Below are 22,451 nucleotides of genomic sequence, written 5' to 3' on the forward strand. Positions count from 1 at the left end.
CTCATCAAAAGCCCACTCCTCTTCACAGCCAGATCCTCAGTTCCCTCTCCATCTCATCTCATCACCACCATTACCCTCACCAGTGTCGAGATTCCATAGGGGCGTTCCCTAATCTACTACATCTGTACCACCCTCGTCAAAGACTTTTCACATTTCTCATACTTATGTCCACATGTAAATAAGAACAAGTCTCTCCTGATTGAAATATAGTTAAAGGGGAACTACTCTACAGGACCCCACAGAGAAATTAAACATTTTTCTGTACTTTTCACTTTTTCTGGTCCGTTTTGTGTTCAAGTCTCACTAACAATACAGACAGTGTATCTTACTCTTATCTTTTCTGCACACTCATAATATCAATCTGAGCCTGTCAGTGGCAAAAACAAGCACTTTTAATGGATTTAAATTGACTGGGTGCCCGGAGTGGTTACATTATAGCTTGTTTCACTGCTGCCAGCTGCAACACTCTCGCTTAACACTGAACTAACTTCAGAAGTTGTTGTTTCCACGCGTCACTTAATCACAAAACCATGGGAAAATAGGATCCAGGTTAAAAATACCATAGTTCCCCTTTAACTCTATATTTTGAACTAGCCATCAAAGTAAATAAAAATTAGACACCAGCTAAAACATCAAAATATACACACAAAATTTTATTCTTGCTCACCGCAATGCCACTGACCCAAGTTGAAAAATTCAGGCATTCCCTGTTAATATTAAATACTATGGAAGCTAAATATGGAAGTTGTTTGCATTCTATAGGTGTTAAGGTTATCAAATGCTCTTTTGAATAAACTGCAAAGTTCACAGAATACACAGCTGCATGGTTTTCCTTTAAGCACATTATGAATTTAATTTGATAAAGGAAACCGCCAAAAAACAGAATTGATATGTTTTGCCTGTTACCTTTGACCAGTCTGCAGACTGTAAATAAGAGAGTGTAATGAAATAAAGTCAGGATGAAAGGGAACCTGTGACAGTGACATGCATACAGCTGAATACGCCTTCTCCCAGGTATTATCATTGCAATTTAGTGAATTCCTCCAGGAGATAAAAGCTCAGTTAAGTTTTCTATGAGCTGTTTAACTCTTGGCTTCCTGGATCTGCCGTTTACTTTTTATTGAATTGATGTTTAGTTTAGTGAGAAGAAACTCTACTCATCTATACTTATAATTAAAAAGATAAGATGAGTCCCCTGTTGGCTCAGTTGGCCATGGTTTACACGCTTGATATGTATCTTTGATGTCCTGAGTTTGAATGTATTCTTGAATCTTTGTTACATGTTGAGTCTCTGTTTATTAGATCGTTCACTGGAAAGCCCTGAAAGAACAAAGATAAGACATTTACCATAAAGGCTGAATCAGGACAGGATTTCACTTGTCAGAGAGAAGTACACCTTAAGGCATTTATTTTCTTTACACAGGGGTTGGAGCCATTCCCAGCAGGCAAAGGGCAGAGAGCAAAGCAACATCTTGGTCAGTTTATCCATCCATCACGGGATGGCTCACTTTGACATGAGCGTTTGAGAGTCTCTGATACACCTGACTTGAATTTCTTTGGGGCTGTTGGAGAAAGACTCAGCAGGCAAACACGAGATAACATGCAAACTGCACGCAGAAACAGCCAAGGCAAGAAATCGAAGCCAGGATTCTTCTGTGAGGCAACAACACTGTTCTCAAAGGTATTCATGTCTCTTATGATCTCTCTCTCATCTCTTCTCAGAGGTAGATTCTAATAGTGCAAGCAGACTTACAGCATCCTAGTATAGAGCCCCAACTGTTCAATATTAAAAAGACTGAAAAAGACATTACAAAGTAAATAGTAAAAATAATAAATTATGTAAAATATGATAAAAAAAGATATGAAAAGAAGTTTGCGAATACTGCTGACACTGGCTCTTCACGTCGATTGCCAGTAATAATCTCGGCTCACAATCCATCTTATCTCGGTATCGTCCACACTGAGAAATTTTGTTTTAAAAGGAAATAATCTGTCCACACTAGCATGCCTTAAAAAGCATATCACATGAACATTAATGCACATTGGGTATGTGCGTATCGGTGTTAAGAGGAAGCAGATTGTTTGCAGTTGGTTGCTCAGTTACAGAAAAAAACAATGGAGGTGGTGAAAAGTAAGAGCAGAGATTTCTATGCTTGGAATGAATGAATTTTACTCTACTCTTACCGTCCCACCTCAAGTAGTTTTGCTCTTTACCCTTTACTGTCAAACTGATCACAACTGTCCTTGATGTAAACTTTAAAATTTAAGATTAACGTTCAGTCCAAAACCTCTCATAAAGGATGGGGTAGCCTATCCTTTGGTAGATTAATGTCTAACAATGTCCAATTGGTTAGTATTATCTTACAGCCTATTATTTTGCCTAGTGTATGCATTATATTAAGATGTGCACGATCATACCATCCTCCTTAATCAATTAAGTAGATGAGCTGGTATATCACAAAAAGCGAGTTGTTTGTGTCTTTTTTGTGAAATAGACATTTTGTTTGTTTGTTTGTTTGTTTGTTTGTTTTTTGTCTCTGTGGGTAACTATGTGTTCTAATTTGCTCCGCTGTTATATGGGGTGACTCAGGGTTCAATCCTTGGCCCTACTCTTATGCCTTTGTGTATGCTTCCCTTGGGGCAGGTAATTAGTCGCTTTGGTTTTATATCCTATATTATTACATGGATGACACCCAACTATACATTTCAGTAAAAGCAGAAGACTTCAGCAACCCAGATACTCTCTAGAACTGTTTGGCCCCTATGAAGGACTGAATGTCACTTAACACACACACACAAAACTGAGCTTGTCATTATTGGCCTCAAAAATAGCCTACTACAAATGCATTCTCCGGTGTATTTACCCACTTAAATTCAACTGAGAAACACTGCTAACATTAGGCTGTTATTATTGGCTTTTAAATTAAGCATGTATCATTCAGGCCTTCATTTTTACCCATCTTAACTTCTCTTGCCGTAGTTAAACTACCCTGGCACATCTGCAGCTTATACAAAATGCAACAGGTAGGCTCCTAAAGGCAACTCCTCTTTTGCTTTCTTTGCCCTAAGACTTTTGAACAATCTCACACCTCCCTTTTAAGCCAAAGAGCAAAAGACCAAAGATTTGTGATGGTGTCAAAAATACTTATTTTTTATTTAAAGGGCCACTGTGTAAAATGGGTTGAAAACAGTGACATCAGTGGTCAAATTCTAGATTGCAGGGCTCACTCGCTCACCCCTCCCGTCAGGTAAATGACGGTGGCCTCGTAGGGACAAAAAGCCTTGCGCCGACACGAGTTTTTCAGGAGTAGGTCTATCTAGCGACGAGGTGAATGTTTATTTAGAAATCTAAGCCATGTTACGATATTGTAATGAATCCCTCACGAGCAGGAGACCAGAGGAGCGTTCGGGGAAAAGGCCAGTTTATTTGAGCACTCCAAAAACTCCGGTAACACTCCAGGGGGTAAAAGACTCCGTCCCAAACTCTGACTCTTCTAGCATAACACACACACTCCATACACACATACTCGTTTACAATACCAAGTGGGTACCCCCTCCCCTCTCTGCTCCACCAATCTCCAGCCCGCACACTGACTGACAGCGTAGCCGGTAAACAGAGCTCAGCTGTTTATTTAGCCTAGCGATATCTCCGGACTATAGTAGCTGCAATGGATGACTTTGAACGCGACTTTGAAGAGTTTGTTGTAGTGGACACAGACCCAGAGCCATACCTGTTTGAGCCAGAGCATACAGATGAGGAACCGGGAGCGGAGGCTGAATCCTCCGCTCCCATTTGGCTGCACAGAATGGTTACCATCGCTGGGGAGATATATCATCAGGAGGGAAAGTGCTGCAGAGAGTGCATCACAAGGAGTGAAGTTGCGTCTTCTTTTCCTCGCAGATGACGGTTCGGGTTCATTCTCTCCTGTTGCGTGGTAAGTGTGGTCCATTTGCAAACTTTATAACTAAAAAAACTTTTCATTACTCTCTATCGACGAATGACTAACACTCTCTGCTGTTTCCTCCTCCTTCTTCCTTCCTTCCGCTGTCTTCGTTGGTTTATTTATACACGCGAAACGCGTTCTCTGGCTGGCTGGATTGTCCGCTCGGGCTGCCTTACATACATGGCGGCGCAAGATGGCGACCTCTCTAAAGCAAGGCCCTTGCTATATATATATATAAAATCATAATTATAAGGCTACGAACACCAAACGAATTTTATTTTATAGCGATTATACACTTATATAAACATATTAATGGGTAGAATATTCAGATTCAGATTCAGATTTGACAATAAACCATGCCAAATATTACACACTAGCCCTTTAAAAACCCACATCTCCAAGTTGGTGTTTTTATAATTCAAGGGTTGATCTAGGTGGTGACTGGCTACTGTATGCTTTCTGTGTCTGTATGTGCATTGCATTTGTATGTACTTTTGAATGTTTCGGTCTTTTGCTTGGCATTTGTGTTTTCTTTTTTGTGCGTGTTCTGTACTTATGTTATAAGGCACTTTGTAACCTAGGTTAAAAAAAGTTTTGCTTACTTACCTAAGAAAATATGGGCCAAATCGAGTGCCGCATTGATTCCTTAAGGGACAGTGCATTTTATTTTCCCATACAGGATGATCCCATATTATACGGGATGGGTGGCAGGTAATTTTGGCACAGCTTTTCGGCACAGCTTTTCGGAAGTTTTTGAGTATTGTGTTGTTTTCTTCTTAAACTCTTTCTTTGCTTGCATATTAATCTCATTTTCTATAATTTCTCAAGTCTATTAAATATTGTCAGTGCAGAAATCTTCATCCAATTAGCTGCAAATGTAGTAACAGCAGTGAAAATGTGTCTGAAATTTACCTTGAAATTTATCATTCTATATATCAGTCCCTGCCGTGCTGTCCAATGTTACATGTGTCTGGTATAACTACAAGTCTGCCCAAAGGAAAGCAGCAAAGGAAGACATCCTCCCAATGCAGGGGTATAGCGCATCACTCGAAACGTAAAGGGTGGAGTAGGGGAAGGGTAAATTTATGAACAAGGGTCAAGGCTTGTATCGTGGGCAAGAGGTCCAGACACAGCAGGGAGTCTCTGTGGGAGATCTCATCCCTCTGCAGGGGGGTGTTGCAGTGTTGTGCGAAAAAACAAAACGTCCTTTAAAACAGTTTAGCAAAGTTGTTCCAGTATGATGAATGATTTGATGAACTGTTACCACCGCAGTCATCTATTTCTTGCATCGTGTCAGCACTCCATTTTAGTCACCACTTTATCACTGAAGCATATTGAAACCAGACAGATGTTAGTTTCTTTTTCATACATGTGAGACACTTGACGCTGATTTTAGTGGTTTCTGTTAAAGGGAAACACCACCTAAATTAAGAATTCTTATATTCTATAGTGGTGTTCTCATTTCTTCCACAGAATATGTACCCATATACACAGACTATTTCCCTGGCTGCTCTGAGTAACATCTCAAACATCTTTCCCAAATTCATGGTCTATGGAGCAGCTCTGGACTTTATATAGCCTATGACATCACAAATTTGATTTTTAGCACTCTAGTATTTGAATTTAGGAGAGAGATGTTCATGTTTACCAACAGTTTTGGACCATCTAAATCCATAGAAATAACATGAATTGTAAAAATGATTGTTGTTCCCCTTTAATGCTTATGGAGACAGATGGATATAAAAAGGGGAACTTATAACAAACACAGTGGCACGTTCCCAGTGCCAAATGTTATTTGAAATTGATCGAGAAATATTGATGAAAAAAATTGTTTCTTTTGGGCCGTCGGTAGCGTAGTGGTAGCGTAGTAGTGTCGGTGCCCCATGTACAGAGGCGATGCCTCGCTGCAGCGGTCGTAGGTTCGACTCCGCCTTGCAACCATTTGCTGCATGTCACCCCCAAATAAATAAATTGTTTCTTTAATGTTTGGGAAGGTAAAAGCCTACTTTTTTGTGTTGTTGTCACTTAGCTTGAACCGTGTTTTCCTACACCTGATTTCACTCTGAGCTGCTGATTTATCAAGTGTATTACCATTTAATGCTGAAAAATAACAATGAACAATTTTGCCATGACTAGCTGGCACATTTTGTTTATTGAAGACTACAGCTGTGCCAGCAGCTCTGTGAGGCTGTACTTAGGCATAGCTTTGCGCTAAATGCTAACATTAGCTTGCTAAAATGTTCAGGAATAGATGGGAAAGCAAGTTAAGCAGGATTTATACTTCTGCATCAAATCGACACCATACCTATGGTGTAGGCTCTGCATAGATGCATAGCCTACGCCATAACCTGTGTACCACCCCAGAAATCAAACTGCACGTTGCAGCGACACAGACCTCCTGTCTATTCTTGTGAGATAAAAACCATTTCTCTTGGTGGAAACGAAACTTTTATTTATATTTCTTTTACAGATAAGAAACACTAAATTGCAAAGGCAATAAAGTGCACACAAAATGGCATCTGAAGCCCTGTGTGTGATTTATCCTGGCTTAGTTTGAGTAGAGAAAAACTCTGCTAGCTGCTAAGCTAATTTATACAACATATAGCCTAAAATGTCATAAGCTTATGCTAATAACATTAGCATGTTGTATTTGTGGGGAAAACGTGTTTAGTATAAGACAGTTGTTTATCGATGACCCTTGTAAGCTGTAAAGGAGCTGAGTTAACGTTACCGTTGTGAAGTGTCGCTGTTGTTCCTGGCTAATAATGTTAGCATGATGTATTTGTGGGGAAAATGTGTCCTGCAAAAGACAAGTGTTTTGTGTGTGAATCTTGCCAGTTATTATTAAGCCGATTTGTGTACTTGTGTTTTAGATTATTGCTGTTTAGCCATGTTTAATGTGTGTTTCAGATATATTTTGAATCAATCGAACATTAAATCACCTAACAGAAACCGCACTGCTAACTGGCATTTTGGAGGTTTAATTATATATAACAAATGCCCACAACTGCATAGCCCATGTGCGTAGGCTATAGGCTCTGTGTAGAGGCAGCGCGCAAGTATAAATCCGCCTTTAGAAAGCAACTATGCCCATTCACCATGCTGATACTCAGCCACACCCTCTTCACTTTCAAACTCAAAATGGTGACCCTCTAACTATTCCTCACATTTTATTCACAGTTTTGAAATCTAGCAACACATTTTTGGCTCTTTTATTATGTTTATTCTATCATACTGTTTTTGTTATGCCATATACAAAAATAATATTGTTGGAAAGCTGATTTTCTGGATTAACAGTTGATGCTAGTGTTAGCTAATTAGTCTGAATTTTGTTGGTAGCTAATACAGGAGTCAAAAGTATGCCTGCTTGCCCTGTGGCAGTTTGGACAGTTACTGGGTGCAGCTGGGACAGTATTGTTCATAGCTCCTACCTTAGAAATATTTTTCCCTACTGAATGATTTATTTTGCTTGGTTTAAACTGTGGCCCATGATCACTATCCTTTGGGTGTGCATGTATATTAAACAAAATAGTGCCTTTCACATTTGGGTTGGGCTCTAAAAAAAATTCATAAATTGTTTGCAGACACCTGTATCTGTTCAAGCAGTCTTTGAGTAATGTAAGGGTGTCCCATCCAACCCCGCTCTCCCGTATTTGTCGTTAGTGCAACAACATAGGCCACTTTTACTGATGTTTTGGTGCCTTAACTTTATATTGCTGGTGTCCAGGGAAAATCAGGTATTTATAAATTCACAGACTTGTTTTAAGCTTGAATTTAATGATTAATATTTATGTAGTTCAGTTAGTTTTCAATGGTTTTTTAGCCTAAGGCATTAGATAAAGGTATAAACCTGTAAAGGAACATTTAATCCTTCTGTTTGTCTGAAAACTTAAAAATCACTAATATGGAAATACATGATTTTCACTGGACATCTTTATATGAAAACCTGAAGTAAGCAGACACTACTTCCTTTGTTTTAGGGCAGCATTCACTAGTGACGATTGTAAGAATAGTCTAAAATGACAAAAACAATAATTCCTAAGCAATGGCTTTATCACGTAATAGCTTAATCTAAAGATAACAATGAATGTTTTCATCGTAATGAATTTAGCCTATATCAGAGCTGCAACAGCACCTTTAGTGTTGATATCCTATCAGTTGAGTGGAATAGATGCACAAGTTATGCTGAATTGTTCATGCATACATATTTTCAAGCTCAGTGGTTTTAGCTGGCTTTTGTTGTTTTGTTTTTTCAAAGTTGTGCAACTGGAAATAATAACAAGTAAATAAAAAACACAATCCATCCACTTACTCCCTCGCACCCCAAGGTTGTACACTGCTGCCATTTTAAGGACCATCAGACCCTCCGTCACTTAAAATTAATTGGTAAAGTAGCATGTGAAACCAGTCATTTCCCTGGATGGGCATTCTTATAGATCCAGATGTTTCTCTCCTGTGCCTTGTATACTTTTCACCTCAAATTAGGAGCACATGTCCTCTGGATAACATTCACTGCAGGGCAGTTTTGTTGTCCTTTACATATTTAAAAAAGCTGCCCATGTGGTTATAGTTCTATAAAACTCTGGAGTGCCATTGTTCTGAGAGGGAAAGTTTAGTCTGGCCAATTTCTTAGCTATTCTCCCAGAGCGGCAAAACCCATCGCATGTGCAGAAGCACCGAGCCACATGTGAGGATGTTGTTTTAGTGTTTGTGTTTCTACTGTGTGACAAATCATCAAACTTGTTACTTAGAAGGAGAAGCTGTAAAAGTCAACCTTTCCACATTACCAACTGTGGAAAATATGCTGATTTGTTTCTTTGATCCGAGTTATATCAAAGGGTGACACCACTCTCACACTGCATGTTACATATGAAGCAGGGGCCAGGAGACAGTTAGCTTAGCTAAGCACAGGGTAATGTTGGGCAAAGGTAAAAAAAATATATTATTCATAGTTATTGTACACACAGAGTATACTTCTATGCAGGAAAATGAGCAGGCATGTTTTCCAAAATGGTGTACTATTCCATTAATTAATACACAGAGGTGAGAAGTTGCTGCTGTCTGGTTTGGAAGTGTAGCACTGTTAGCTGCGCAGGTCCTGAGGGGAACCCTCTGTTTGTGATCTACATCACCAGAAAACAGACACTACTGATTTCATAAGGACAGATATTTAAAATAGCTAAAGCCAATGCTATTATATTTTAAAGGTGGTTTCATATGAACTCAAATGAACACATCACAGCTGGTCTTGGTTGGCTAACCTCTCTGAAGCATCTGTCTTGTTCACCACATTTACATCTTTTTATACTTTCAAGGCAAGTTGACGTCAGCTCGCGATTGATTTTTTTCTATGGTCATTTGCGCCAATGGTTATCTCAAGCGTACCTCAAGGGAAGCATAAAATCTTGGTTACCTATGTTCATTTCTCTCCAATTTTGAATAATATTCCTAGAACCAAGGGCAGGGGAATAATATTTTTGGAATGAGGGACGGATTATCAGACAATACAATATGTCCGGTTGTGAAGATTTTGGTTTTAAAGCTTCTCTTGGTGATTTTCACAGTGGAATGTGCAGCTATATTCTGTAACAATCATTCCCAGCTGCAAAGATGCAGAAGACAAGAAAATTCAGACCAATCAGAGCAGACTTTTGAGAGAGGGTTTAAAAGACGGGTGCTTAAACAGAACGACTCAGAGGGTGAATACAGGTGTTCTAGCACAGACAGTATGAGGTAAATAGTTTTGGAACATTACAGCATGTTACCATTACCTAGTGGAAACCTTAGATACACGTATGAACCTGAAAATGAACATATTAGGTCCTCCTTAACACGACTTTATTAGAGTTGGTGTCTCCAGCCAGTTAGTGCACAATACCATGACTGTTCTATCTGCAGGGTCTAACTCAAATTCATCAAATTTAAGCAATTTGACTTTCAGTCAAAACACAGCATGAACACTGTTCCTATGCTGACGTCATCGTAAAATGACAAAACTTAATATCTGATGTGCTAATGATCGAGACAAATCAGTCATGAATGCTTTGGCAGAGTGATGGTTCTCCACACACACACGGTGGCAGGAAATGACACAAACAGACGGTATTATAAAGCACACAAAAAAAACAACAACTTTATTTACAAAAACAGACCACTGCCCCCATCCCACAAACCCCTAAATTCAGTGACTACTGAGGAATGCTATGTCTGTGCCTGTGGCTGAGGTTGGGAATTTACAGGACTGAGAAGAACAACACCCAGTGCAAACCTTCAGTGTTCTTCCACCCACTTATTTAGTCTGAGTTCAGCCGTTGTCTAATGCCACAGTATGGCAACAATTGTTGAACCGTGTGGCCTGAGGCTTCGACTGGGTTGGACGTTGGCTTCTGCTTGGTTCCCAATTGCAAGTAAGCAATATGCTTGAATGAGCCTGGGGTCAACATGTCACAGACAGACAGGTGGGGCAAAGGGCTACCAAAGATTTCATAATACCATCTTGGACTATGGTATATGCATCATAACAGGTCATTCTAATCAATACACGTTTAAAAGAATCATACCATACAAAAACACATTTGTTTCAATTTAGCTGAGATCAAAAATAAGGACACAACTGAAACACACCTCCTTAATTTACAGACACTAAAATTATCCTCAGCTTTCCACAGCCCTCTGTCCAGGCAGTGTGACACTCGTCTCTACACTGTGTATATAACGAGACTCCTCCGCTTGGCATGAGATAAAAAGCCTTTAAATAAAATGGCCTCACTTGCCCACAGATGATATGGGGTCAGCATGTATGTACTGTTAGGTTTGCAGATGACAGTGGGACAGTTGCTCGTCACGTAATTGGTTGTGTGTGAATTCTGTTCACACAATTGTGTGTGTGTGAATAACGCTCATGACAGTCGTCTGTGTGAGAATGCTGTTCACACAGCTGTATGTGTGAATGCAGGTAATTGTGGCAACACAGTTAAGCAATGTCAAAGAGCTGAAGTGGCCGAGACTTCCTGCCATGTTTCCATGTAATGGTGTTGCTGAACTGCGTTTGGTTTCTGCTGACATCAGCACAGGGGAGGTGTGAAAAACTTGAGAAAATTCTCAGTAATTGAGTCAGCATGTATGTACGTGTGGGGTGATGGCAAAACTGAATGTTCACACACGTAGTTTCAAACACAGGTATTTGCGTCGGAAAGGAAGAGGTGCGTGTGAGTTGCATAATGACGGAACGATGTACGGGAATTACAAGCTTGTGACATCTTGTGATGTTGTTCCATGTCCTAAGGCATGCCCACAGTCAACCGTCTAACAATCCCCTACGTGTTTGCCCATTTGTGTACTTAACAGGGGCATACTGTGGCAGAGCAGGATGTGTGTGTAATGGTCCTAATGAGTGTGTCTCTGTCCACTGCTGCTGCATAAATGTGTATGATTAGAAGGCGTAGCGAGTGCGAATGTCCTCCAGTTTCTTAGAGACCTCAGGGGGCGTTCTGTCCAGCTCTTCAGCCACACTTTTCTGCTTGTGAGGGTCCATACTGTTAAACTGCTCACACAGATCTCCGTCAATCACATTCTGGAGAGAAAAACCAAGAAGACAAAAAATGACTCAGGGCAAGTTGGCTTCTGATAGTCTGTGATGCTGAACCAGACAAACAGATCAGATGATATGAGATCTTTACAGAAGATAGTAAAGGTGCACTGATTTATCAGCCGAACATTGGTATCAGACGTGATTCACCTTGTTGACTACTTTGGGCCTATATAAGATGCCAATTGCGATGGCAGTGGCCGATGTTCTTCTGTTTTGTCAAATCAATTTTGCGCAGCCTAAAAAACAGGACTCAAGACTAATAGCGTCCCAACATCCTGAGGACAGAAAACCTCTTTGGGACAAACAGAGAGCTTCCCTGGGCCGTATCTGGGACAAAAGGACGTAGTAAATTTACGGTTGACACATGAGAGATTGCACCCTTTTTTTCCTGATAATGCTGATAATCAGTGGGGAGAGAGCTAGGTAACATTAGCTGTTACCAGCCCTCAGCCACAACTAATGGCTAAGGTTGCAATGAGTTACATTATGATGCATTCAATCTCTATTCAGTAAAACTGAGAATTTGGCAAAGGAACATTATAGCATTATTATGATGCGCTCAAATGTAGCTTTGTGGAATTTAGTTTTTGGCAAAATATTTGAATAAATGCAGCTGTTTAAAGGAAAAAATTGTTGATGTATTCACAGCAATATAAAAAAGAGAGGGAATTATGATATACATAGTAAAAAGGCTTTTGAAGCACTTATTTTTTAACAATGTTTTAAAGTCATTCAATCCTTCATTACACTATGTTTGAATGAGCACAAATTCAATCATATAAATATGAAATAACCATTAAAATTCTTTCACAGGAAAAACATTTTTTTATAATGAAGATTTTGTTGTTTCCCTTGCACAATAGGGGGAATAAATAGCAAAAACACCCAAAATAAACACCAAAAAACAAAAAAAACAAAACAAAAAAAAAACAGTATAATGGGCCACTGGCCTGATCATTGTTTTAAACATTTGTATCAGTATTGGTCCAGAATTTCACAATTGGTTCATTCCAACTAAAAACACACAGACATGTAAAAACAAAACCAACCTTGACTGGGAAGTAGTAGGATCTAAAACTGAGATGGTCTCTGCCACACAGGGGAGGAAACTCAGAGCGCATATGCATCTCTAAATGCTGGAAGAAGTCATGGTCCTGAAGAAAAGAAAGAATAAAGGAAGATTGGATAAAAATCAAATGAGACGGACATAGTGACAGTGTGTATTTTGCAGGCCACAATGATGCATTAGCCTCTTGTGAGACACAGTGTGTGGATGTTTGTGTTATACCTCGTGTGAGGTGAATGGAACCAGTATGCCGATGCCTCCAGACAGTGTGGTGTAGACCATGGACTCGGAACCTCCGGGGATCAGAGTGGTTTTCTGGAGGGACAGCACCGTCTCTCCCACGTGGTAGTTCATTATCACCTCAGCCTGGACAGACAATGGAGGCAGAGAAAGACAGCCATGTGTTTTTGTTGTCTGGTAGAATTCATTCTTGGGATCACTTCAGCAACAGACGGCAATCATTCTTTTCTGACCCCTCGTGGCTTTTTGCTACCTGATGTGATGTGGAACAAAAGTGTTTTCATTTTGAGTGACACTCCATGTGACCTGAAGTGTATTGTTTAAGCAGCATTGGCCTTTGTGTTGGGTGATCTACTCCACTGTCACATTTTCTATCGTCACCCTGTAAGATTGTCAATATCAGATCCAATCGCTTGGGGAAATAAAAAATGCAGTCTATTCTGTTGTTAATATTAGATATTAGAGGATACAAAATGATTGTATTTATGAATGGTTTTTACCCACTGAGAGATGAATGCTAAAATCAACAAAATAATAGCCAGCAGCATCACAAGCATTTAGTTAAAAAATAAAAATAAAATAGATTGTGTCTCAGCACACTTGTCAAGTCTCTCTTACAGTTTACATTCATGCATTCATGTCTGTGAAAACATGGATGCTTCACACACATTTTTCCGACAGGACAGATCATCTATACAATCAGCACAGTTTCAAGGTGGACACCCAAGATTAGTGTCACCAATTCAGTATCTGACCAAATGTCTCCCCTTCTGTTCCTGAGGTATGCAGCAAGCATTGGCCAGAGAAGTGTTTTTAGGCACAACATTATGATGTCACGGTGAAGGTGACCTTTGATCTTTTGGATATAAAATTCCATCACTTCATTATTTTATCCTATTGGACATTTGTGTGTTTTTACCTTTGACGGCCAAATTCTGATCAGTTTACTCCTCAGTCCGAGTGAACGTTTGTGTCAAATTTGACGAAACTCCCTTAAGGTGTTCATGAGCCGTCACGTTCACAAGAATGAGATGGATGCAAGGTCACAGTGACCCTGACCTTTGACCACCAAAACCTGATCAGTTCATTGTTTAGTCCAAGGGGACGTTTGTGCCAAATCTGAAGAAATTCCCTCGAGGTGTTCTTGAGATATCACGTACAGCTCATACTTTTTTACACAGACAGCGACTCTGCCCCGTTACTACTTCCACTACCAGCTTTAAGGCGAGACAACTCTGTCCCGCCGCACTCTGCGATCGTACCTTTTATACCGCCTGGGGAGGCAGAACAGCTGCGCAACATTCCCGCTTTGAACAGGCAGTGTAAAAGGGGCTGCTCTCTCCCTTGCAAGCAGCTGAACAGAAATGACATGTTCACTCTTTCTCTCCTCAGCTACATTCAGTACAGGAAACGGCACCACGCCGTCAGTTGGTTGGAGTGTGTGCACTTTTATGTGTCAGTGTTGCAAGTGTCTTTATCAGCAGGGGATGCCAATATAACACTATGATGGCAAACTAAATATTATTTAATTAATATTATTTTACTACTAGTACTAACAATACTAAAAAATAATAATCTAATACATACATGGGAAAATGAGCCACATATTGCTTTGACACTGGCAAAGTCATTGGCTTCTGGCAATCACTATGATCCCCCAAATTGGCCCGCACCTCGTTATCCTGTTGTTTTCTACCACACTGAATCACAGGGGGCATAATGGGGATTTTGTGACACTGAACAGAAACACATGCTATGAATGAAATAATCTTGTTTCTCTCAACACGATGTAAATGGTACAATGTGGTTTTTGTCTTGACAGTTTTGGGAAACATCTGCTCTATAATTAAAAAAAGAACAATTAGAGCAACTGTGATTATTAATTTGATGGTGCAGACAGTTGAGAATGATATTTTAATGACCTCTTGACCTCCTGTCAGTGACTCTGATTGACTAACTTGTAACTTACATCTGTCCAGACTAATGGAATAACAAGGAGCTGCGTTAAACCATGAAAAATCTGATCATATGATATCATGTCTGATATGTCACTGAAGGTCCCAAGATCATCCGTCCTGACAGCTGCAAATATACGATAAAGTACATGACTAGTGGACTCTGTGCCAAGGTCACATAGGAGACACACACTGTCATTCTCCTCTTAGAGGAAATTGGTCCGGATGGTCAGATCTAATCCAATAACCATCAAAAAACCACTTTGCCAATAATTAAAGGTAATAATCAGGATGTACCCTGGATACACAGGCAGCATTCAGGAGCAATAAAACCTCAGTATTAGTTTGAGCAAACTGCATACAGGGCATATGTTACGCTGACACCATGGGACCAAGAAAGCACATAAGACAGACACAACTGAGACCGAAATGTGCAGAAGTTTTGATTATTATTGGATTATTATTGATACCAATGTCATTATTGAGTCTGCTTATCGATCCGACTTTATATGATTCCCTTATGGGTTCTTGATCAATTATCTGTGTGGGGGGAAAAAACGTAGGCTCACATGGGTTTTCAACATCAACGCAACAGTTTCTCCGAGTCTGAACACAGTGTGGTTAAAATGAGAGAACATTTGTGCAACATTTGTTTTCGTTTAGGTTTTCTTTATCAAAGAGAAAATCGGCTAAGCTTGCCTCCATGGCGCTAAGTTTATTATACGATAGGATATGTACTCTGGGATGATGGCATCGTCCACTGGCCCACCCCTAGTGGGAAGCAGTGGCCCTCGTGTGTACTGAGTGAAAAACACGGCATTCCTGGAAGTTAAGCCCATGTTGCCTAGAAAGATGTTTCAGAGTATTGATGGTGTTACCACACTTACTTCAAACGATCGTTTTACAGGCATTACAGCACTCGTCATCTTTTTTGTTCAAATGAAGTCACGCTTTGGTCCGTTTTTTCCATGCCATGACTGCCATGACTCAGTGGCATATACACAAGTTTGACGTCATTGTTTTATTATGTGGTCAGAAAAACATGCCGGCATTAATTAAAGGAACTGATAAGCTCTGAGGCATATGATTCCAATAGATCATACAATGTGGACCTGCTTCTTTATTCCTATCCCTACTCCAGAGCCCTGAAATAGGAACACAATCTGTTTTTGATCACTTTGGCCAAAAATTGATTGGATTTAAAAAAAAAAAACTAAAAAAAAAAACTTATACAAGCCATCATTGATTTCTTCTTTTCCTCAGGGCATCTTTGACACACTCTAACCCATTTCTGACAGTAGGAACTTTCTCAAATGACTAGAAACCTTTTCATTGCATTTCGACCGCATGGATCAGGGTCTAAATTAGGTTTGAGGGACAAACCCCCACAAAAATGTGGAGGATTCACACATATTTTCAACCTGGCAGCACAGATCCGTACAATCAGCACAGTGTCAAAATGGAAACCTAAGATTAGTGTCACTAATTCAGTATCTGACCAAATGTCCCCACTTCTGCCCCAGAAAAGTGTTTTTACAGAACGTTATGATGTCACAGTGAAGTTGACCTCTGAGCTTTTGGATATAAAATGTCATCACATCACTTTTTTATCCTCTTAGACATTTGTGTGAAATGTTGTCACAATAAGCACATGAATTCTTGAGTTACAGCCAAAAATGTGTTTTGTGAAGTCACAATGACCTTTAACCTCCAAATTCTAATCAGTTCACTGTTGAGTCCAAGTGGACGCCTATGCCGAATGTTGAGAAGTTCCCTTAAGGCCTTCTTGAGAAATCGCATTCAGGAGAATGGGACAGATGGACAGACAGAGAACCCAAAAACATTATGTCTCCGCACCATTGCTGTCGCCAGTGCGGAGGGATAAAAGGACGAAGAAAGAAAGAGAGAGCGAGAGAGAGATGGTGGCCTTGAGCTGAGAGCACAGCATGGGTAAGCGAGCTGAGAGTGACAGAGACAGAGCTGCCATGATGTGAGAAAACCAGGGAATGAGAGAAATAAGACATAATCTTTATATATTTCTTCCCAGTGTCTACCTTTCAAAACAAGTAAATAACCATCAAGTACTCAACAGATGATTTACTGTGGAGACAGATGCTTAGATTTATTTTCCTCCTCTGCATTTCATTCAGTGCATCCAACTTGCAGCAAAACTATGCAGCAGTAAATCTCACCACAGTGAGAAATGGTTTTTTTTAGATTGAAAAGGCGGTCAAAGTGAACTGCAGGCTGTAGAGTGTGTTCAACCCTGCAACCACCAGCAGCCCTTGTCCCATCATGTTGCTTTTTCATGCCTCAGAGGACTCATTTGCCTAATCTTCAGGGGTCTTTAAACTGTGGTGCATACACAGATAACACTTGGCTGAAGGAAACGTTTAGTTTCTTGAGAAGTTGCCTCTGGGACTTAAAAGTCCCAGGAGCTTTGGGTCAAAACGTTGCTTCTGTTAATATCAAAGGCATCAGTCAGGGTCAAACCTGTACGCTCTCAAACACTATTGATAAACTACAAAAAAAATATAAGATGTGCGTCATTTGGACCTTATGTAACGAGCCACTTATTTGTATATATAAACTAAATAACTAACATCAGCATTTTGAATCAAAGTCATTCCTGAAAAACAACACTAAGATTCTCTTGCCATGCACGCATCTCTGTGAGGCTGCCATTACACACACAGTCTCATCTCGTCCTGGTCACAAACTGCAGCCTTAAGCCGCTCTCGGGTATGTTGAGAATAAATGAGGCACATCTTTGCTGCTGTGGGAGACTCCAACACAGTGGAAATGTCACCTTAGGCCAACAAAGACTAAGCAGAAAAACTCAAAAGATGTTTTTGTTTCTGAAGTGTTGAGGAGCTGAGGAAAGGAAGTCAGAACAGGGTTGTGCAGGCTTGGGGAAGCAAAGGACTCCCCAGGAGACGGTTAGAAACAACACGACAAAAATGACCCTCACACACTACAAGACATTTGGGGTTAAGACAGTCAATCCTTTCATTTTGTTCAACAGACAGCTGTGTCTCCCTGACCTTGATCTTTTCAGATACAATAATCAAATAGAAATGGAATGCATCTAATTTAATGTAAGACAGCATTTAGCTGAGCCATGTATGGATAATTAGGTTCATCCAGCCAGATGTGAACACACAAGGCTTTTTGGATATGGACAAATCCAGGCTTCCACACCCACATCTAAATACAGACATGGTACATTTCCAAACTCAAATGAAATTCTCAATCAATGTGCACGGAGACAGAAATAGCTGACAAACACTGTGTCACAAAGACAACTGGGACCAGCTCACAATGTCTAAATCTGAGGGACTTTCCCAGTCCATCTGCTACCTAAACAGTTTTGACCAGAATTTAAATATGGGATGAGTGAAACTGTGTTTTTTCAAACTGCGCAAGTGTGTGTGTACACACTTGCATCTGTGAGAAGGTTAAGCTTGTGGTTGACGATGTTATGCAGTATGTGTATGTGTATGTGTGTCATGTCTCTGTGTGTTGGCGGTTGGAGGTCAGAAGAGTGGAGGAGGCTGAGATTAGTGCGCAGGCTGGACATTCAGACCGTGAGCAGCACCCAGCCTGAATCATTCAAACTTGTGCAGCATGGGCTCAACAGAAACCTGATGTTTCTGCCTTGAACAACTCAAATCCTGAAGCGACTCTTCAAACATTAAAACTCACTTTTGCTCTCTACATTTCTTTTACTCTCTGTCTTACATATAAATGCTGAGGAGTGGACTGGTCAGACTCTAAAAATGCACACATAAAAGGTCAGCTCTGTAATTAAGACACTGGTGGCCTGCTCTCAGGTTTTATTGGCTTTTCCGTTATGATCAAGCACTGAATTGCGTCTGCTTGTCATCTGTATGCTTTGTAATCCCTTACATAATGTTTAACTCTGATAGTAATTTTTCTATTTCAGACTGTGACCATCAGCACCAGCCAGAAAAACAGGCTTGAGCCTGGACCAAAAAGGCAAAGCTGACTTGTTCTGTCTTCATTTGTCTGACATCTTTAGTTACTTTTCAGACTGCAGTTTTGTCAGTGTTGTCAGAAGATATTTAAGACATTGTGATGATACAACTTACATACTTTCTGTCCTTAATTTAAGTTTTGAAACAAGGACTTTTACTTATAATGGAGTATTTTTACAGTGTGGTGTTATTAGTACCTTTACCGCAGTAAAGGATTTAAATAGTTCCTCCACCTACCTCTGGCAGCTCATTGTGCTGGCATTACTGTCACTCTCTCCTCACTCTGTTATATGTGAAGCTCCACTTCTCAGTACATTTTCTTTTAACTCTACTTCATCTGTGCTGATCTACTTCAGCAATGTGCCACCACATACTTGCAGACTCTTTGCTGCAATAGCAAATTCTTCTCTGTGGTACCTGACCAGTACTACTGGTAACTGAGCTGAGTAGCGAGCTAGAAAAAGGAAGCTGAACTGGAGTGATAGTAGACAGCAAGGGTCAATCACAGAGCTGCGATACAATTATTGACGGTCATACACTGCATTATGCCAGAGTCGATGCAAAACAAAATGTGGTCAGTCAAGGGCTGACACCATTTAGCTCATTCAACCTGTGACTTTGTCCTTGCAGACACACAGCCAAAATTAAAAAAAAAAAGGAAATACAAACAAAATGCAAAAAAAGAAATGTTAACAAATGTAACAGTGACACGGTAAAATTTCAGAAGTCTAACACGGCAGATGGTTTGGAAAATAATGGCTTTACCTTCTGTGATGCTCCATTAAGGAGGCCTCTGTCCCATAAAGCTTTGTTCCCTGTGGGGTCTTCATCCACATCATCGCTGGTGTTGGGGGGTAGACGCACCTGAGAAAATGAAATAGAGAATGAAGACATGTTTTTATTTAGCTTGTCAGTCCTACTGGGTTCCATGGGTTTTTTGGGGTCCGATCACTGCTGATGTTTTTGAGCCTAATGAGAGGAAACTGTAGCTGCTCAGGAAGGGACATGGAGGGGGAAAAAATGCACAATTTTGCCAAATCTAATGCACCATATACTTTATAATTCATATTGTATTCCAGCGTATTCTTTCTCAGCTATATGACAGTCCAATCACAGATTCAGACAGCCAACACTCCCCAACCCCAAACTTACAATGCTGATGTTGCCAAACTTGTCAGCGGAGGCCATGGTGTCATAATCGAGCAGACAGGCTGTGGTTACCCAGCGGGGATATGTGTCATCAGCAAAGATGATGAGCTGGTTCTCATTGCGTCGGTAGCGCACCCAGAACAGGCTCTCCTGCACATCAGAGACGATCACACGCTGGCCTATCGTATGGATGCCAGTCACCAGGTTGGGAACGTGCTAAACAGGAGAGACATAAAATACACTCAATAAAGTACACTCCAAAGACATGATATATGTATTCTATGGAGGAATATCGCCTTTTTGGGTTTTTTTGCACAAGGGAAACATGATGAGATGAAGCTCTGTTCTGTGCGCAGCTTGATGTGCAGCACTGTTCATTGTTCCTGCTGGTTATTCATTAAAACTGATTCAGTTACAGACTTTTTTTGGAGGACATAATAAATAAGGGAGGGACCTCCAGGTAGGAAAAAAATATGACAAGTACAATGATCACCTGGCGTACAGCAACCAACAGTCCGAGTACACATAAGTCCAACTGCAGCGCATTCAGTTGTGTGTATGTGGTCTTCAGTCAAATGCATCACTGTGCGTTTGTACTCTGTGCAACTTCATTACAAAACAAAAACTGTTCTGTGTGTGTGTGTCTCACAACCTCACAAACATGGCAAATGCATTTCCTGCCTCATAAAATATTTGCAAAGCTTGTTTTTATTTCAAATCGGCTGTTTAACAGGCTGAAAAACTGTGTATACACACGAGACAAGACGCAAATAGCACAGGAACCCACTGTGCATTCAAAACTGATCAAAACGTTACTCCTCAGTGCCACCAGTGCTCAGAAACTCTGAAGGATATCTTTTGGAAAGTGACATAAATACTAAAATAAACAGTTTCTGCAAACTCAAGTACATGAATGTGACCACGTTGACCCCAGTCAGTTATCACACTGGTACTTAGAGAAGTCCTCTGCCTGAAGGTCGTTTATTCTTTGTAGAACAGCACTGTGACAGACAGATGATAACTTACAAGCCTGTGCACCTTTGCTGTGATTCATTTTAAACTGCTTCAGAATTACATTTGATCTACAAAGGAAGAAACGGAAGAGCAGGAGACTCATAATTGAATCAAACAATTAAACTCATTTAAACCAGTGCTGTCGTGCACTGTTGGATAAAAATAACATCTTTGAGGGAAAAGCCAGCGTCCCAGGTTTGTCTCTACTGACATTTACCAACAAATTATTTGAGGTTACCCACAGACGGGCGGATCAATGGCTTATTTAGTTTCTAAAACGGTAAAGATAATACAGCTTCAGTCCTATTATTCTGGACAAACCTCTACTCAAGCTTCATTTATCACATTAAGTCATGAGGAGAAATTGGATTTAAACCATACTGACTTTTGAACTGCTTTGCCTAGTACACAGTGTGACTGTTGGACATACTCACATCAACAGCTCAAAGAGAGGTTGAGTGTTTGGGTCCTTGCTTTACCTTGTTTTCACACTTGCGAAGCAGCTTCTTCTTGCCCAGGTCGTAGATTCTTAGAAGTTTCCCAACTCCCACCAGGACTCTTCCCTGGAACGGAGCAATGGCCAAAGGCACGTCCTCGACTGGGGTCTGCCAATCAAAACACAATGAATTATTAAAATGCAGCTGATTACATTCTTTTAGGCGATGCTCAGGAGAAGTTAGGTTGAGATGCATGTTTGCTTCATGGTTGTATGCTTCCACCAACAGGTCAAGTTGCAGTTTACATCCCTGTCTGTCCAGACTCATATGTAGTCATGACAACAGACAATGCTTCAAATATCAAAGTTGCTGCAAAAAAAAGCTACAAATAGAGCATGGGTGCTTCACAGAAATCTTCAACCACGCAGCATAGAAGATCTATACAATCAGCAAAGTCTCATTTGTGTCACCAATTCCTTATCTGATCAAATGTCTCTACTTCTGTTCCTAAATTATGACACTGAGTAATGGCAAGAAAAGTGTTTTCACACAACTTTATGATGTCACAGTGAAGTTGACCCTTGACCTTTTGATTTAAAAAAGCATCAATTCATCCTTGTATCCTACTAGATATTTGTGTGAAATTTTTGTCATAACTGGCATATGAATACTTGAGTTATGACCAAAAATTGTGTTTTGTGAGGTCACAGTGACCTTTAACCACCAAAGTCTAATCAGTTCATCCTCGAGTCCAAGTGAACGTTTGTGCCAAACATGAGGAAATTCTCTAAAGTTCCTGATGTTAACGAAAATGGGATGAACAGATGGTCGTATGGAAAACCCAAAGACATAATGCTTCCGGCCGCGGCTGAATAATCTTCTATCTGTGTGTGTATTTGCATGTGTCATGTGCACCAGTAAAAAAGAAAAGTGTGTGTTTCGACCAGATAGACTCATCATAAATATCTGATCTGGTTAAGTGGTTGGGAAATTCCTCCAATGTGAACACCACTGTGTAATACAACACTCCTGACTCATTTCCCTTCTTAATCCACAT

At 40.3% G+C, this 22,451-nt stretch overlaps 1 protein-coding gene across 1 annotated transcript in view; it reads right to left on the reverse strand.

Annotated features, from left to right (window-relative positions):
* Window positions 1-9,590: 9,590 nt before the first annotated feature.
* The window catches only part of sf3b3 (splicing factor 3b, subunit 3), a 34,052-nt gene continuing 21,191 nt past the window's right edge, over window positions 9,591-22,451 (reverse strand). The window contains exons 22-27 of the mRNA XM_050072390.1: window positions 21,437-21,562; window positions 19,947-20,159; window positions 19,560-19,658; window positions 12,824-12,967; window positions 12,585-12,689; window positions 9,591-11,517 (exon numbers count right to left, since the gene is read on the reverse strand). Coding sequence (XP_049928347.1) covers window positions 11,377-11,517; window positions 12,585-12,689; window positions 12,824-12,967; window positions 19,560-19,658; window positions 19,947-20,159; window positions 21,437-21,562 — 828 coding nt within the window. The 3' untranslated portion in view covers window positions 9,591-11,376. The remainder of the gene's footprint in view (window positions 11,518-12,584; window positions 12,690-12,823; window positions 12,968-19,559; window positions 19,659-19,946; window positions 20,160-21,436; window positions 21,563-22,451) is intronic.

Source organism: Epinephelus moara, chromosome 20 (assembly GCF_006386435.1).
Source record: "Epinephelus moara isolate mb chromosome 20, YSFRI_EMoa_1.0, whole genome shotgun sequence".
In the NCBI taxonomy this organism is placed as follows: domain Eukaryota; kingdom Metazoa; phylum Chordata; class Actinopteri; order Perciformes; family Serranidae; genus Epinephelus; species Epinephelus moara.